General features: G+C 45.1%; 1 protein-coding gene across 1 annotated transcript; it reads right to left on the reverse strand.

Moving 5' to 3' along the window:
- Positions 1-2,397: 2,397 nt before the first annotated feature.
- Positions 2,398-8,089, reverse strand: LOC146185367 (uncharacterized). Its single transcript, XM_084606312.1, has 3 exons — positions 7,374-8,089; positions 6,869-7,017; positions 2,398-2,648 (listed from the first exon to the last, which is right to left on the reverse strand). The coding sequence occupies exons 1-3, from the start codon at positions 8,048-8,050 to the stop codon at positions 2,476-2,478; spliced, it is 999 nt and encodes a 332-aa protein (XP_084462438.1). The 5' UTR covers positions 8,051-8,089; the 3' UTR covers positions 2,398-2,475.
- Positions 8,090-19,721: the final 11,632 nt, after the last annotated feature.

The following is a 19,721-nucleotide window of genomic DNA, read 5'->3' on the forward strand; positions in this document are numbered from 1 at the left end:
CGAGGAAAAAGCAAGAAGTGAAATTTGCTGAGGTCTTAATTCGCAACCAAGCGGATGTAACGTGAAAACACTGTATTGTGAGGCCCCCGCGCCCTTCTCAGTGTTCCGATTCGTTTTGGTGGATGCGCGTGCAGTGCAATTACGCATGAGCGAGCTGTCAGTCATTGGGGTCAGGATGTGACCAGCGCGGGACCAAAGGTAAAGCTTAGAGATTACTGCGCAAACTGCATTATAAGAATGCGATAGCATTAGAGCTGCCACGGCGTTGGTGACTTCTAATCAACGACTTTAACTGTGTATTTTTTTTTTTAGTCGGATGTCGGTGTCTCGCGACATGGCGGCTAGTTTGACGCAGCCTTCCCGATTAGCTGGCTGTTTGACTCATCAAGCCACTGACGTCACTGGTAGTGACGTCACAGACTCATGGCAGCGCATACCTTTTGATGCCATCGACTTATGATATCGCATGACACATTACTTATGGCTATGACAATGTCTCAGTGACGTCACCAAACCATTGACTTTGCCCTTATCCTCGGGAGCAGCTTTTTGAAATATTTATTCATTTTAATCTCTTTTTCTTGCTTACCGTCACCGTTTTCCTTTCCCTCAGCGCCCTACGCCGTCCTTACGCCAGACAAGGAGAATTACTAAATGGTGCTCATGAGCCAGGCGCAGAGTATTTATTAGACCGAAAATATGCAATATCTGCATGAACTATTTACAGAGATTTTATGAAATTCTCTGCAAAAGACACCTCAAAATAAAGGGCAACAGGGCACTTCACCGATAGTGCCGCTGCGGTTCAAAGTCGGCCTGTTGACGCGCTTCCTTAAGTTGAACAATCATTTGACCGAAATGAGATGTGTCGAAACAGCTGATTCACAGTGCCGATCTCTCATTTTAATTTTCCATAGAATATGTAGTCTAATAGAAAAAAAAAAGCATATCAACGGGTGCATCAACATACGTAATTGCAGTGACGTATCGAATAGAATAGCAAAGTAAATAAATTCGATTTTTTTTTCAAGGTTCGTTGCAGGACATATCAGAACAAAATTGCGTCTTTTCAGTAATAACCACCCTGTTAAAAACCAACCCGGTGCGTGGAGTAGGGGTTAGCGCGCTCGGCAGAGAACCAGCCGGGGAATCGGAAGGATGGTGGTTCGACTCCTGGCGGTGTTTTGTTGAAGTGTGAATGCTAAGGACGTTTTCTGGTCACACTTTCTGGTCACACGAAGCAGAGGGCGACATTAAATTACTTGGTGATGACGTCACGAGGGGACCAACTTCCGGAGGCACATTTTGCGGACACTTCCGGCGACAACGTAGACTGGTAATTTAAAAGTGCGGTGGAACCGAGTCAAGAGGATTCAGGCGGGAGCCATACTATAGGGGCGGTTGCGCTGTCGGCGACCGACACGAGGCAGCCTGGTGTATATGCGGACGGCAGGACGAAGACTGAAGCGGTGCCTCGTGAGATGGGTTAGGCATTTTGCTTGAGTTGCTGCCACGCAAAAAAGCAGTGTTTCTTGTACCGGGCAACGTGCCCTTTGACCATGGCTTTGGCTTGTATCCTTAGGCCGTGTCGAACCGCCCTGTTCGCGCCCAATGTGTATTATTTTGTCTTGCCGCGTTGAAGCACTGACCCCCTTTCGTTTGTAATCATAATATTGAGCTATCGCGAGCCTCGACCGCATGCGTTGCTTCGCAGCGTCGGCCGACGCTGTGTCTTTGCAAATATGTTTTTGTTTGTCCGGAATAAACTGGTGTTTTTATACAGACTTCGACATTTGTCGGGCGAGACCATCACTATCGGATTCATTCTCTAGAAGGATCAGTATATATACATTTGTTCGCGGGCGCGTTGTGACTAAATAAAGAAATCATGTTAAGTGATCAGGACGCGCCTCTTTTTTCACAGTAAACAGCTGCTGATAACCAAATTGTCTAACGAGTACTGTTGAGGTATATGGATCAAATTTTTTCTTGAACGTGCCAAATGTGATCAACCAACCTTTTTTCATTTATTTTACCACACCCTTCATCCTTCAAGCATTTTATGCTCTGAAAAAATAAACATCTAAAAAAAATCTGTAGATAAAGAGGACACACACGAGACACACGCGTTACACATGTTTCGTGCGATCTTCTCAATGCTGCTTAGCCTTGGCACCTTTTCGAAAGAAAAATAAAAAAGACATCAACATAAATTATAATACATAATTCATAACATTAGTTGTTTATTATCACATGCTCAGCGCTGCAAGCGAACGGATGAAGAATGTTTCCGAACTTCCGAAATCTTTGCACGGGAAGGCCTTTGGGCTCTGTGCAAAACTGTCAACTGCATGCTACCTTCAACAAAACAAGAGTTTAGGTTTTTCTTTTGCTGTATTCTGGGAACTGTGAAATTTGTTGCTTTATTTAACGGACGCATTTTAGAGATCTTCTTATAATAACTACTATACACATCTACAATGCTTGCAGCCGTAGTTGCTCCGTGCACGGCGCCAAGTCCCTTTCAGAGAGCGTCTTCAGTTTTCGTCCTTTCAGGGCAGCCGGATATTCGCATTGTCCGTAGATGGAGTGACGTCGCGGGTTTTCGGTGAGGAAGCGAAGGTTACAGCCACAGTTCAGGGGGTTCCCTGCGTTATGTAAAATAAAAAAAGCGTAATAGAAATTAAAAAAAAAACTACAATAAAAGCACATTCAAGTGGGCCTTAAGTGATACTAAAAGGCACGGCAGACAGTCCTTGGCAAGGGAAGAACCAAGCGCGCCGGACGGCGCTGAATTCATAATTGCAGTGCACAGAAAAACGAGTAGTGTATATCTCAAAATATTTCCCATGATGAAAAGTCAAATAAAAATCAAAATTTGCCAACTTAACCATAGAAGAAAACGGCATTGTTTTCCCCACTGTGTCTTGCTCTTCTAAGGCTGATGTCTTCTCTCCAGCCTTAGAGGAGCAAGGCACATTGGTGAAAACAGTGTCTCTTAGACATCATGCATCTAAGGCATGATTCATCGTTCGCATGGAGCACACGTTTGAAATATGTGTGCTGGTGTGTTACTGCGTATTGCCTCACGACGCCGGTTTACAAAAACAATTTAGCCACTCTAACTTAAAACATCCCCTCTCCTCCGACCTCTTCCTCTCGGTGTGCTGTTGAGCTGGCTTCGAACATCCACAGTCAACGTATACATTTCTGGTGCACCACCACTGGCCTTTTGGGGGTTGTACTTTAGCCATATTCATAGCAGCAACGAGATTTAATCTTATCTTGGGGAAAGGTTTTTTATTCGTAGTGTTTATGTGAACGTCCATAAAGAATGCCAAAGTTCGGCTTAAAAGTGCTCTGTTGTGCCAAAAGTACTGAGCATCAAAGCACATGCAGAGTTTCCCGCATTATGAGGTAAGTGACTCATTATATCACTCGCATGCTTGATATATACATCGACTCACTAAAGTGTGCGGTCATTTCAGTTAGCCAAACTTTACATCTGACCAACATTCTTTAAGGCCATGAGAAGTTCGTATAGAGACGTCTTACTTCATCGTCACTGCTTGTTTACCGTGTCTACCCACGAGATGCACAAGCACGTGCTCTTTGGCTACTTATAGTGAGTTAAACGACACGTGCGCGAAAGTGAAAAGGCGATGGCGAAGAAAAGCAAAATACGCGGCAAAGGCGCCCACTCAGAATAGTTATTTAACAGATGACAAAAACGTATTCAATCTTTCTGACGACCACATGCACGAGACACAATAGGCGTGCTGACGTTTATAAAAGGTTCGCAGTAACAAAAAAGGCGAGTGTTGACGTCTCTGCGGTGACAGCGGTGACAGCGGTGACAAATCTGCCCCATATAGCATCGCTGTTAGAGCGTTAACACAGACAAACAGAAAATATGTTCACTTCTCCGGAAATACGGCTGAAGCAGCACTGTTGCTGGTCGTAAAAAAAGAAAAAAAAAAACATGCATTTGCATTTTCACTCTAATCCGGCTACTAACTCGAAATAGCGGACTACTTTTCAACTCACAAAAAATACGCAAACTGTCAGAAACGCGCAGGGCGTCCGAAAAAGTATCAAAGCAATAGTTTACTTCAGCATATATACATGTTTTATACAGCACATATACCGGGTTAATTGGAGAAATATGGGAGAGGCCTTCGCCCTGCAGGGGGTATAGTCAGGATGATGATGATGATGATGATGATTATGATGATGATGATGATGATGATGATGATGATGATGATAAACATGTTTTACACTTGGATTTTTTTCCCATGTTCTGACGAAATCGTCCTAAAATGGAAGAAAACGCAAGAGGGCGGCTACCTGCGCGTCGATACAGCAGCTGTACAGGGCTCCACAAGCCGGACATACCGCATCAACTCCCAGAGACCTGGCTTTTAAAAATGCACAGGTGCGAAAATCTGAGACCTGCACACATATCCTTCACGTCGCAGAAAACACTTCTTGGTAAGGTAATCGTTAAGAGAGAAAACAATTCCACCTTCTTCCAGCCACTATGAGATTCTAGGCTTTTGGAGCAAGAAATGTTTTCATAACTACGAAACATAAATGCTACTATTAGCGCGCACGAGTAAATAGCTACCATAATGCTTCAATTTATTTCTCGCGTGTTTTCCTGTTCTTGTGTTGCTTTTATTCCAGCATGATGCACGGCACCCGATATGTTTCTGACCATATATAAGCTCAAAAGACAGTTGCGAGTAAGCGCCAGTGTAGTCCTTCACTTCAACTGTTTACTGTTTTTCTTTCACCTTTCCAGCAAGTCTGTTGGCACAGGCTGAAATGAAATCGTGGTCGTAAATTCAACTGCCTTGAGAAACAAAACAATGGTTCCACAGGCTGTATTCATGAGTTGTTTAATATAACAGGAGATGGAGCTTACGGTTTAAAGCTACACAATGACTAATCTGTTAACGTGCACAGGAATGTCAACTAAGCCAATGAAACATTTAAGCAAGCTGTCTTGTGCTCCTGCACTTCGATTTGACGTCTTGAAGAAAAGCGCAGCAACTACTCGGACTGAGGACTAGTAATGGAAGACAATGCTAGACCATTACTAGTTCAGTTCAGTTCAGTCGTTCAGTCGTGTCCGACTCTTCGTGACCCTATTGACCATGTCACGCCACGCTTTCCGGTCTCTCACTATCTTCCTAACATCACATAATTTCATCTGCAGTGCCTAGAGGATGCCATCTAACCATCGCGTTCGCTGCCTACCCCTTCTCCGGCGACCCTCAACCTTTCCCAACATCAAATCTTTCTCCAGCGACTCCTCTCTTCTCATCAGATGACCAAAGTAGCTGAGCTTTAACTTTAGAATTTGACCCTCCAATGAGCAGTCAGGGTTTATGGTCGACAATATTGACTGATTTGATCTTCTGGCAGTCCAAGGAACTCTCAAGAGTCTTCGCCAGCACCACAATTCAAACGCGTCAATTCTTCGGCGGTCAGCCTTTTTCACAGTCCAACTCTCGCATCCATACATCACAACTGGAAAGACCATAGCACGAGTTATACGGATCTTGGTTGGCAGACTAATGTCTCTGCTCTTTAGTAGGCGGTCAAGGCTAACCATTGCTCTCTTTCCCAGAAGCAGGCGTCTCCTAATTTCATGGCTGCAGTCTCCTTCCGAGGTAATCTTGGAGCCCAAGAAGAGAAAATCTGTCACAGCTTCCACTTCTTGTCCCTTGATGCTCCAGGACTTGATAGGGCAAGACGCCATGATCTTTGTCTTTTTAATGTTCAGTTTAAGCCCAAACTTCTCACTCTCTTCTTGTACGCGCATCAGAAGTCTCTTGAGTTCCGCTTCACTTTCTGCCATTAAAGTGGTATCATCCGCATATCTAAGGTTGTTGATACGTTTTCCAGCAATCTTCACTCCAGCTGAAGACTCGTCCAGAACAGCCTTCCTCACGATGCACTCTGCATCATGACCATTACTACTGAGCCTAATAAAAGAAAACTCCTTTCTCATTCGCATGCTATTGACTGGCCGACTAATTTACTGATAAGTTGACCAATCGATCAATTAAATATCCCCCATCGGGGTGGTGCAGTGGTTAGGGCGCTAGACTACTGTTCCCAAGAAGGCGGGATCGAATCCCGGCCTCGGCGGCCGCTTTTCGATGGAGGCGAAAAGCAAGGCGCCCGTGTGCTGTCGAATGTCAGTGAACGTTAAAGAACCCCAGGTGGTCTAAATTTCCGGAGTCCTCCACTACGGCGTCTCTCATAGCCTAAGTCGCTTTGGGACGTTAAACCCCACAAATCAGTCAAATCAATTAAATAACAGAACTTTTTTTCTCTGTTAGGCGCTTGTCTCTTGTGGTTCATTATTGTGTTCGTTTTGGTCTTTTTGTTTTACCTTCACGGAATATAAACTCTGTATCAAAGAAAAAAGCTAACTGGCGTGCTCATTATTACTAACATGGGCGCCTCAATCTCAACGAACTCACGTTATCAGAAGACGTCGAAACGTTATCTGCCTCAGTGAAAGGCTAAGTGTGTACACGTGGTTTTATTCTTTAATAGTTAAACTAGTTAGCCCGTAGCAATACCCTTATGAAGATATTCTGGCATCTATCACTGAGACGATGCTCTGTATTTAATGACACTTCTGTGTTAGCGATCCTCGAGATACTAAGTATTGGCATGAATCAGTAGGATCACATTCTTTTTCTACTCTCTAGCACTTGAATGTAACTACCAGTTTACTTGTTTCTCCAAAAATGCACGATAAACAATTATCTCAATACGGCGTTCAATTATGAGCATGAAAATATTAGATGATAAGCAGCGGACATGGCAAACAAAAACGAAGATTTACCTCTTAGTTGCACAACAACGCCTCTGTTCACCAGGGGAGCCACGTCTTCACTCACAAGTTGAACGATTTGATTATTTTGTAAACCAACGTACTTTAACGACGGAAGACCTATGTCGAGTCCAACTGGAAAGTTTGTCAGTGAGCAGTCTCTGAAAGGCAAGCAAAAGCATTATCAAGATGATTATTTCAAGGTCATATGAAATCATTTATTGAGAAGGAAAGTAATAATATGTTTGGCTTCAGGTGCGCTAAATGAAGTTGCAGAAAGTGTCTCCTTAAAATATCGAAAGGAAATTCATGGGTGAACAATGCTGGGTTTAACGACATCCCTCTTCTACGAAAAAGAAGTCAGTCTTCAGAAATATTTTTCGTTTCCTGTGGGTGTCACTTTTAGAATGTTTTTCGCGTGTTCTCGCACTTTGAGTACCCAAGAAAAACTTAAGAGCTTCGCTACGTGCTACCTCACTAAACAGATGATCCTCAAGAAAAGGTGTCAGCGACTCACTCCAGCAGGAGCGTCTCCAGCTTGGCTGCCGTGGTGGGAAGCACAGTTCTTGCGAACGCCGTGAGGTTGACATGGCGCAGCGAGAACGCCTCAAGTTCGACCAGAGATGAAAGCCAGTAGTCGTCCGCACTGGCGATGGTAGAGCGGACCAGATGCAGCTTCCTCAGAGTCCTCGGAAGGCCGTCCTGCGAACTGGAACCCAATTTAAGACCACTCATCTCGAAGAAGACCATCTCAGAGAGTTGTGTCATGCCTGACAGGAAAAATGCCCAGTTGTCTGGAACAGTGCTGTTGTGGCTGAAGACCAGCTTCTCCAAGGTGGTTTCTAGTCCGTGCAAAGGCGTCGACTCGGCTTGGCTCCACTCACCGATCAGAACGACGTTGTCGAACTGTAGCGTAGTGATGCCCAAGCCGCTGAAGAGACCCTCGGGGATGCGTTCCAACACACTGTTCTCTAGGACAAACCTTAGTTTGTCTACTGAAGCTGTCCTGTTGGGTTCAAAGTGCTCAAGTAACTGGCCTGAAGATCGCAAGTCGGAGCACGTGTAGGTCACCTGCCCTGAATTTCTTCTTGTGTAAAAACAAGAGGGTGCACATGCGGACCACCGCACAGCCAATGACAATAGACAAAAGCTCCGAAAGACACGCGACATTTCTCGACGAGTAGACCCCCGCATGGTTCTGTCTTCAATATCCTGCGCGGTTTTAACGTGTTAGAGTCTTGGACAGCTGCGGGAAGGCCGCCAGACGCAAGATAGGGGCAACGCGTGCGGTGCTGGAAACAGATTACGGGCACTCAGATTTCGCCTGAAGCTGCAGACGAGGGAAATCCCACATGGCTTTTAACAGTGCAAGATCTTAGATATAAATCTGTACGTCATTTAATCCTAGAACAATATTGAGTGAGAGCAGGTTACAGACAGAAACGAATAAGAAATAAATTCTCATTTTCTCTCTTTTTTAATTATATTGTTAATCTTTATAGGTATAGGTAGAGATATAGCGCAAGGTTGCTAATGAGTGCTTTTTTTTTTTGAGAACACAGGTCTTCGCTGCCAAAAACAGCATCGCATTGTGCCGTCAGATCCGGGCTTTCACACAACGCGAACGCTAAAGCCGGTGTTTCCTTCTATTTGAAGTTTTCAAACACCTTTAAAATGCCGTTAGTTGTGCTCGTAATATCTCACAGGGTTTGAAGAAGTGAAGTTCATAATGGTTGACTTCAGAAAAGCATCAAGCTGAACTGATTTGAGAGCACCGCGAGGCCTTGAATTTTTAGTCCGCTGCATAGCTTAAGCTAACGCAAAACCAGTCGGATACCTGGTTTGCACGTTTTTCCGAGAAGCAAAAGAGCTTTTGATATCGTGCTTGTGCTGGATCAGACACAAAGGGCAGCGATGTATACGGAAACGTGAGCATCTTTAAGCTGTCCTTGCGAGACGTACAGGGCCATCCACTTCTAGCTATAACACGGCCACTGGTTTCAAGTCAACATTGTGTCCGATGCAGGCAAATATCGATTTAAAGCGGTGCAAACACAGAAAAACCAGGACGTGCTGCTTCACATGGTCTGCTACTTAGCTTCATTGCGTGGCCGGATCGGACGAAATGACGCTTTGAAAGCAGTGACCATGTTATAGCTAGAAGTGGACGAGGTTGTACGTATACCTTGCAAGGATCACCATACTGTAAGGAAAATATACCGCACACGGACGGCACGCTCGGAGAGAATACCAGGAACGACGCTGTGATAGAAAGTGATAGAAAAATTACCGTGGCCACAGAAAAGAAAACCTTGTGGTCAGTACCCGCGTAGTATTAGCTTGCGATCCTTCAGTTGGTGCAAAGCGCTTTTTCTACGATGACATACAGCAAGCATGTGCTCACAGTGAGCGCTACAGGAGTCAGTATATCCGACAAAACATAATAAAAAGGTCTCTCATCAAGGGCTACTTATGCGGTAAGCAAAATTTTAACATGACAACGTTTCTCGGCAAAATATGACACATTGGGGCCAGCTCAAAATGTAAATGTGAAAAGAAACAAAACAATATATGAACCAGGGGTGCTTACGCGCACGGTGTTATGAATTGTCAGAGATCAAGGACACTAAGAGACACATCTTCACGTCCTTTCACAATGATTTATACCTTCGCTGTAAAAATGATATACTTTGACATTACGTTGCAAACCAATTTCACTGCATTCATCATCATCAATTGCTGCAACACTAAGCCTGCTCCATCACAAAGGCTTCTTCTGCTGACCTCAAGATAATCCTGTCCTACCTCTGCTCCGGCTGTTTAACCCCTGTAAAATAGCTGATATTATCCCCCCGCATGACTGTTTTCCGCTGCTACGTCTGTCTCTTTTTGACGTTCAGTCCCTGATCTTTAGGAAACATCGAATATTTTCCTCTCGAATTACGTGCATAGTCTATGCCAATTTCTTTATTTCAGCTACAATAACATTAACTCGGGTTTATTTCTGCACCCACTCTGTTCCCATCTCGCGATATCTGTCATTTTCATTACTCGTTGCGCCTTTTACTAGTTTCACTGGGAGTTTTCGTTAACCTCCAAGTTTCTGCCCTGTTGTTTAGTTATGGAAAGATACAGCTATCATATATTTTGGTCTTCTTGGGCACTATTAGTTGGCATTCATATTTTTCGTATCCCGACTCGTATTCTTATAGCTATTTTCTGTTAGGGGTAGGAATATGCGCTCATCACCTTACCGGACTTCTGAGCGTTACTTCAGCTTTATCCATATTAATCATCAGACCCCCGTTCAATTTTTCCTGCCTCGGGCCTCAATCAATATCTTCAATTCGTGTACAGGGTTACCTATAGCGCAATAATATCATCAGTAAATTACAGATTACGTTATTCTCCGTTAATGGTTATTCGCAGCTCCTGAGCGAATTACCTGAGTATGGCGAACAGTAGTGGATAGACAGCACCTCCCTGCTTGACACATTTTCAATTGGTATCTTGGCACTGCTCCTGTAAAGGACAAGAGTTCCTGTGCTATTTCCATGTATGGGACATTTGACTTTGATGGTTCTATAAATAAATAAATAAATAAATAAATAAATAAATAAATAAATAAATAAATAAATAAATAAATAAATAAATAAATAAATAAATAAATAAATAAATAAATAAATAAATAAATAAATAAATAAATAAATAAATAAATTTATAAATAAATGGTACTGGACATTGCATATACACAATTTATAGCACCTTTGTATATCCATATTTATTTACTTATTTATTTAACACTCAAGGTAAAAAGCGTTACACACAAACAAATGCAGTCATTGTTACAAAATATTATTTATCCTACTGTTATACAAAGTTAGCTAGCGCGATTAAAAAATGTTCGTCTTCATTTATGTCCGCAATTTCTGCTGGAAGGCGGTTTCATTCACGTAATGAACGAAGCAAGAAGGACTGAAATGTAGATGAGGTGACGGGTTTCAGTTCCAGATCTGTAACGGGGATCAATACGGTTTGACACATACAATACCTGAGAGAAGTAATGAGGGCATCGCGTAGGGTGGGGTGATGTTATAGTTATGGAAAAGTTTAGTCGAGATATCTTTCGGCGGGTGGCTGCGAGTGGTATACACTTACAGTACGACAAAAGTTGGGCAAGATAAAACGAGCAGCGTTATATTGGACCAGCTCATGTCTGTCGATTAGATTTTCTTAACGGGTATCTCATACGGTGACAGCGTATTCCAGTTTATAATGTATTAGTGTTTTATTAAGTAACACTTCCAAGGAAGAAGGGGTTTTAGAAAAGTTACGGCGAGCATAACCCAACATGGGGTGAGCACTGGTAATATTATGCACACTAGCATAGCAAGTACATGGTAAAAAAAATGGCCCAACGGGGCATTGTTTTACAGTGACAGCTTTCTTATGCCCGCCCCCTTGGTTGAGTATCGTTGTAGAAGTAATTGGCAACCACAGTCCGTCGAAAGAAGAGGAAGAAAATTGCACTGCGTTCACTCATGGCATCGCCAGAAGGCGCCATGGAAGCCATCATGTTCAATGTTCCGAACCCTATGATGCCACCTGTTCCTCTCTTTCATCACTCCTCTCGGTACTGCTGTAACTACCTCGCGAAACACATGCATACGTATAGTCTTTCAGAATCAGGCACTAGATAGCCATGCAACGCATTTCCTGCTGCTCTTATGATCACGAGTTATCCCTCGTCACAATCAAGGAAAGGGAGAAGTGCGACATGAGTCAATAAAAAGACTGGACTCTGAATTTATATATGTGGATGTCACTTTGGAATTATTTGCCTAAACATATCGCGAGAAGCTCAACCTTGCAACATGAATCCCTGTCGCGGACTCTCGCGGTAAAGAATGATAACAACCTGTGAGGATGTTTCTTTCTTTACTTTGACTACGGGTTCATGCTGAAGGATTTGACGATGTCGACAGCTATATTGTTAATGATCAAGAATCATGAAAGCGCGTAGTTCTCGACTGTGTGAGATGTTCTGTGAACATACTGCGGTACGTTAACAGGATGGAAATTTGGACTGGTAGGTGCAAGATCATGTGGCGAAAAAAAAGCGCTAACACGAAACGAAGGAGAGAGGGGGAAACACGACGAAGGGGACAGCGTCGTGTCCCCCCTCTCTCCTTCGCCTTATGTTAGCGTTGTTTTTAGCCACAAGATAGCACGTAACCTCCCTTTAAAACTGTATTTGCTTCACCAATCCTCAAAACGTCACTAAACTCTATGACAACGTCAGTGTTATGCTGGCCTCATTCTTATGGGAAACCTTCAACACCGCACTAGCGCTCTTGAAAATAATCTCCGCGCTCTCCTAGACTCCCGCTTTAGTAACTCCGCTTTGAGTATATAAATAAATTGGTTTAATTTCTTGAAGTGCGTGAACCTCAGTATAAAGAAGGAACACGAGCACCATCAATCCAAATTATGATCGAAAGACCTGCGCAAAGCCTTTTGGCACATAGAACTTTCAGACTGTAGCAGGGCGTGTTCGAAAGGCTTCCAGAGTGTATGAGTAAACTTTTCTAGTATAACTTCCACGGAGAACGCTGCTTCGATTGGGAGGATGAGGAGGAAGATGAGGAGGAAAGGCAGGGAGGTTAACAAGTAAAAGCAACCGGTTTGCTACCCTTTACTGGGGGAAGGGGATGAGTGGATATAAAAGTTGTGAGAAAAGGATAACTTCGATTGGGAAGAGCTGTACCAAATGACAAGTCTATTCGCGTGAATGTGCTGCACACAAACTGACGTTTTGTGTCCTCCAAAACGTCGATGCCACCTTGCAATGCTCTCATACTGCGCTGAACTGTTTGCAGTGCCACTGGCTTGTCACACTCCAATTCGTCCTCGACCATGGCAATGTTGACTTATCTAAGTCAGTATTCAATCCTCGTAAACGGCAACATTTTGCAACATACATGCATTATCACGCTCATATTTTGTAATTAATACACACTGCATGGCAGCTATCAAAGTGGCCGGCAGGTCACACTTCAGGGACGACGTTGCAGAACTCATCGCAACGGTCGTGTCTCCCAGCGTCGTTCACTGACCGGCAGACTTGGCGACGGCTGGCGTAATCACTCTGCAAGAGGTTCCCGGTGCGCTATCGCACGTGGTCGGTAAGCTGAGTGCGCTCGTTCTGATTGCAGTTTGGCTACGAATATTTCTTGTCGGAATGTCTGCGAACTCTCAGGGTAAACTCAACGCCTCCTTGAAGCGCCGTTAAGCGTACGCGAGATGTTATTTCGAACACACGCGCGGCTGTTTCTGGTAAAACCGTAAACTCTGTGGTTCCCAAAGTTACACGAACGAGCTTCGACGAAAATTTCCGCACTGCTTTGAGATTTTCTTGTGTGCCCTTGGATACAACTGACGTTCCAACCTGGAATGATTAAGGATCTCCTGATACGTGTTTATCTCTTCATCGAGCTACAGGCGCTCCTCACACAAGACAACACTAGAAAGTAAGGAACTCTCAGAGAGAGAAGGGGTAGCTTGGAAACTTCAAACGGGAGCCTTTTCAAATCCGAATCTTTTAAGCAAATGGCACTACGAGGCGTTTAGCCCTCGGTGCGAAACATTGCGATGGAATCGCGGACTTGGTTTGAATGGTGTAGACTTGCCCTAACTTTGGAGAGCCAAACAGAAGCAGAGATTCTGGGAGGAACTGCTGCTCAACCGGGAAGAAAGATACCAGCTTAAAGTAATCGGTCTGGCCATGGCTACCTTTGCGATCCAATACATCCGGGTTAACGGCTAGAGGGAAATGGTTGGAAATTAATGTTACATGACTCCCTGTCAAATTCTCTGACTGGTGCTAATAAAGTCCCCTCTCTCTCTCTCTCTCTCTCTCTCTCTCTCTCTCTCTCTCTCTCTCTCTGTCTTTCTCCGCACCGCTTGAATTTAATACCACGGTTGAGTTATCCGATATCCCTCACTGCGTTAGCTAATACAGCCTTCTTTGCTCGTCGAATCTGACAGCGGCGGCTTAGTGGTTAGGGCACTAGACTGCAGATCCCGAGGATAAGGGTTCGACCTCGTCCGCAGTGGCCGCCTTAATATGGAGGCGAAATGCAAGGAGCTTGTGTACTGTGCGATGTCAGTGCCCGTTAAAGAACCCCAGCTGGTCAAAATTTGGGGTGCCCTCCACTATTGTGTCCCATCTGACCGATGTCTCTTTAAAGCGTTAAGCCCTAAAACTAAAACAAGCGATACTCAAGAACTTATCCTTTCCCTCATTCTCTGGCTGTGGGGCATAGCTCTTAGTACTACCGGTTATGTATGATTCATCGACCACAAAATCAGCATCACGGACATATTAAAAATTTAGCAAGACGAAGTATCTCTTCTTGATGGGAAACGAAAAACCCAGATTCAATGTACGCACCTCTGAAATCTAAAGAAAATTCTCAAGAGGGCTATCGATTGATGGTTCCTTTGATGTCTACAGTAAAGAAATTTAGATGAGTAATTATTGATTAAGTAATGAATGGATGAATAAATATGACTGTATTTTCGACCGAGCTGCCGGACAAAAGTCGCCATCATAAGACCCGCTCCCAGCTCGGTTCCGAGGCGTGACAGCCTATATCGCGTTGTGTATGCCGTACGTCGGCTGCCGCGGCCGTGGTGACCAAGGCACGAGGATGTTTTCCGCATAGCTGCCGGACAGCGCGTGACCCACTGTGGCGTGCTGCGAATTCACGCATTCGGTGTGCCTTGACGCACAAGGCCCGTTGCTCGCTTGGGTGCATCGCGCGTAGCCATGGCGACGCTGGCCTCGTGAAGTTTGCGCGGGGTGGTCTTGAAACGTGACGCGAGTAGGGAGCCTACATGTTGTGCCGCGGCACAACCCGTAGTCTCCCTAGAAGAGAGGCAACAGACGCGCGGGAACCGCACCTCCTCTGCCGACGACGCGCTTGACCTTGCACGCTGTGTGAAGACAAACACGGGAGGAAGGGCAAGCTGCGATAAGTCGGTCTCGCAGACCGCAAAAACTGTCCGCAGGTTTGAATGCAGGCATTCATTCTCCCCAAAATGTGAAAGCGCGGCATTTGTTGCTGCTACGCATCTTATGATTCGTGGGTCCATTCTTCGCATACACAGTGTTGCAACTTGTATCTCGCCAATTATGGTTTTCTGTTTCATTTTTATGAAATAAAAATAGAATACATTTTTTTTTTTGCCCTCAAGAAATGCACATGTTTACGGCGAACGTTCTGAAGGAAATTTTTGTTAACAAAAGTTATTTCAACGGTATTCCGTTAGTTATTCCAAAATTTAGAAGCGGTGAGACACACTCAGTCAGCACTCAGCAAGCTGAATAGCTGACCGCCCGTCAAAGCGTTTTGACAGGCTTGTTGGCGAAGCTTCTCGCGAAGAACAAAACACGCACGCACAAAAATGGAATTTATTTCTTTTTGTGCATGTGTTTTTTTTTATTTTTATTCTGATTGAAGAAGAAGAAAGAGAACCTACACTCATTATGCAATCAGCGCTGGGTTCGTATCGTCGGTCTTTCTAGTGTTTTTGTTTCTGTGCGTTTGTGCCTGCCCCTGCTGCGGAGCTGGCTACGAGGGACAACGCCAACGGCGACGTCGATGACGACGCGAAACGCGGGAACGGGCGCCAAATATCTGCGCTCTAAAAAGCAACCCGTAGCCGCGCTGGCAATACTGACTCCACCATGTGACTGGCCAAGTCACTCGTCGTGGTGGTTGCGTCGCCGGCGAGGGTGCTCTCTCCGCCGCCGCAGGAGCCGCCACGCATGCGCTCTCCCGCTGTAAGACCACGTGGCTTGGTGCCACCTCGTGTCACCTCGTAAAGCTCCTGCTCGCTCTCACTCATCTTGGTTCCTGTCGTGTAAGGCACGATATAGTTAATGTGGAACAGCTGGCGCAACACGGACGGGGTGCAGGACTTGGACGCATCTGCGGGTTGGATCCCTACTCCCCGGCATGAAGGTCTTATTGCGACTTTGCCTCACTTCACTGTAAGCATGATAGGCAGCATAAAATGGTGAATTCAACGCAGGAAGTTCACAGCTGCATCTCGAAGTTTCTACGCACATTCTCGATGTAAACGCTGGCACACACTCTGGCACAACACAACACTCTCACAAAACACTCTGGGTTTCCACCGTGTTCTTTTTCTGCGCACTGGCCGTGCTTTCTTTCTGGGCTTGTGAAACTGTTGCCCCCCTTCATGGATCACTGCCTTGTCGTGGCGGAGGGGCTTGCGAAACTCGATGAAGTCGTGAGCTCTGCTGTGTAGGGCCACCCAAGATAGACAGGTCACGGCAGAGACTTCTGACAAAATGTGATTCACTGGAGAAGGTAATGGCAACCCACTCCAGTATTTCCTGCCAAGAAAACCCTATGGCCAGTCACAATACCATTAATGATATGGCGCCGGAAGATGAGCCCCCCAGGTTGGAAGGCGTCCCACATGTTACTGGGGATGAACAAAGGGCGATCCCTACTAGCTCCAGGACGAATGAAGCGGCTGGGCTAAAGCCAAAAGGACGCTCAGTTGTGGATGTGTCGGGAAGCGACCGGAAAGTCCGATGTTGCAAGGAGATATATCACATAGCAACATGGAATGTAAGATCTATGACGCAAGGTAAACTGGATATCGTCAAGCGAGAAATGGACAGATTGAACATTGATATCTTGGGTATCAGCGAGCTCAAGTGGACCGGAATGGGAGAATTTAACTCCGGCGACCATTATGTCTTTTATTGTGGGCACGAATCCAAGAGAAGGAATGGGGTCGCTTTCATAGTAAACAGAAGAATGGGCAAAGCAGTGCTAGGGTACAACCCCAAAAACGACCGAATGATTTCACTTCAGATCCAAGGTCACCCTTTCAACATAACAGTTATCCAAGTCTATGCACCGACCACTACTGCTGAAGAAGCTGACGTTGAGAGATTTTATGCGGACCTACAATGCCTTTTAGACCGCACCCCATCATCAGACGTCGTTTTTCTCATAGGAGATTGGAATGCCAAGGTAGGGAGTGAAGAAATATCCGGAATTACAGGCAAGTTTGGTCTTGGTGAGCCAAATGAAGCTGGGCAGAGGCTAGTAGAGTTTTGTCAAGAAAACAACCTGACCATAGCGAATACTCATTTTCAACAGCACAAGAAGCGCCTGTACACATGGACTTCACCGGACGGTCTGTACAGGAATCAGATCGATTATATTATTTGCCGGCAGAGATGGAGAAGCGCTATACAAGCAGTAAAAACAAGGCCTGGGGCCGATTGTGGCACCGATCATCAGCTTCTTGTTGCCAAGATTAAGCTTCGATTGAGGAAAACGCAGAAAACTAGAAGGCCTTTCAGGTATAATCTGGATCAAGTTCCATTAGAATATGCTGTGGAAGTGAGGAATCGATTTCAAGAATTAGATCTAGAAGACAAAGAGCCCGAAGAGATGTGGTCTGATGTTCGTGATATAATACAAGAAGTTGCTACTAAGGTAGTTCCAAAGCAAAAGAAATGCAAGAAAGCAAACTAGTTATCTGAAGAGGCTTTGCAAATAGCTGAGGAAAGGAGGATGGCAAAAGTTATGGGGGAAAGAGAAAGATACAAGGTTCTCAATGCGGATTTTCAGAAAATAGCAAGGAGAGATAAGAATGCCTTCCTGAACATACAGTGCCAAGCAGTTGAGGACAACAGCCAATTAAGGAACACAAGAGCTCTGTATAAGACAAAGATATCAAAGGAAGCTTCTGTGCTAAGATGGGCGTGATAAAGGACAAACGAGGCAAGGACCTCACTGAAGCCGCAGAGATAAAGAAGAGGTGGCAGGAATACACAGAAGAACTGTACAAGAGGGACCCGAATGTGCAAACCCAACATAAGACGGTTGTGATTACTGATCTCGAGCCAGGCATCCTGAAGAGTGAAGTTGAATGGGCCTTAGCCAGTCTTGCTAAGAACAAAGCTAGCGGAATTGATAGCATTCCAGCTGAGTTGCTTCAAAACCTCAACCATGACGCTGTTAACATTCTGCATGCATTAAGTCACAAGATTTGGACAACCCTGCAGTGGCCACAGGATTGGAGGAGGTCAGTTTACATCCCCATTCCAAAGAAAGGCAGTGCCAAGGATTGTTCCAACTACCGCACGATCGCGCTTATTTCGCATGCTAGCAAGGTGATGTTGAAAATCCTCCAAGGTAGGCTGCAGCAGTATGTGGATCGGGAGCTTCCGGACGTGCAAGCTGGGTTTCGCAAGGGCAGAGGAACTAGAGACCAAGTTGCCAACCTTCGCTGGATCATGGAAAAAGCAAGAGAGTTCCAGAAACCCATCTACTTCTGCTTTATTGATTATGCGAAAGCGTTTGACTGCGTAGATCACAGCAGATTGTGGCAAGCTCTCCAAGAGATGGGAGTTCCAATTCACCTCATCTGTCTCCTCAGGAACCTGTATGAAGGGCAAGAGGCCACAGTCAGAACTGGGCATGGTCTTACTGATTGGTTTCCGATTGAGAAAGGAGTGAGGCAAGGCTGCATACTGTCGCCCTGCCTATTTAACCTATATGCAGAGTGCATCATGAGGAAGGCCGGTCTGGACGAGTCTTCAGCTGGAGTGAAGATTGCTGGAAAACGTATCAACAACCTTAGATATGCGGATGATACCACTTTAATTGCAGAAAGTGAAGCGGAACTCAAGAGACTTCTGATGCGCGTACAAGAAGAGAGTGAGAAGTTTGGGCTTAAACTGAACATTAAAAAGACAAAGATCATGGCGTCTTGCCCTATCAAGTCCTGGAGCATCAAGGGACAAGAAGTGGACGCAGTGACAGACTTTCTCTTCTTGGGCTCCAAGATTACCTCGGAAGGAGACTGCAGCCATGAAATTAGGAGACGCCTGCTTCTGGGAAAGAGAGCAATGGTTAGCCTTGACCGCCTAGTAAAGAGCAGAGACATTAGTCTGCTAACCAAGATCCGTATAACTCGTGCTATGGTCTTTCCAGTTGTGATGTATGGATGTGAGAGTTGGACTGTGAAAAAGGCTGACCGCCGAAGAATTGACGCGTTTGAATTGTGGTGCTGGCGAAGACTCTTGAGAGTTCCTTGGACTGCCAGAAGATCAAATCAGTCAATATTGTCGACCATAAACCCTGACTGCTCATTGGAGGGTCAAATTCTAAAGTTAAAGCTCAGCTACTTTGGTCATCTGATGAGAAGAGAGGAGTCGCTGGAGAAAGATTTGATGTTGGGAAAGGTTGAGGGTTGCCGGAGAAGGGGTAGGCAGCGAACGCGATGGTTAGATGGCATCCTCGAGGCACTGCAGATGAAGTTATGTGATGTTATGAAGATAGTGAGAGACCGGAGAGCGTGGCGTGACATGGTCAATAGGGTCACGAAGAGTCGGACACGACTGAACGACTGGACTGAACTGAACTGAAACTGTTGCCACCACTTTTCTAGGCTGTTTGATGGTTCGTTATCTTTCTTCCTTTCTCTTTCGCACTGCATAAGTGCTTGCGGCATTGCCCGACCCCATTCTTTCGTTTGTGCGAAACTTCTGGAAAAAAGCTTTTCGTTTACCACCTCGGCCTCTTTCGCAAGCTCTGCAGAAGTCGGCGTGTCTGTTAGAATCATTGTCGAGGTATCTTTCCTCCGCACATTATTTTCAAAAATTCCACTTCTGAGTTCTTCGAGGGAGGCTATCTGCTCTTGGCTTTCTTTGTCTTGTACAGGGTCATTTAGGGCACTTCTGTGGATTTCTTTCGATGCTCGCTCCAAGGGTATGCCATCAGGTATACGATCAACATGTTGCGCT

Source organism: Amblyomma maculatum, chromosome 6 (assembly GCF_055883805.1).
Source record: "Amblyomma maculatum isolate TAMU_Amacu chromosome 6, ASM5588380v1, whole genome shotgun sequence".
Lineage (NCBI taxonomy): Eukaryota > Metazoa > Arthropoda > Arachnida > Ixodida > Ixodidae > Amblyomma > Amblyomma maculatum.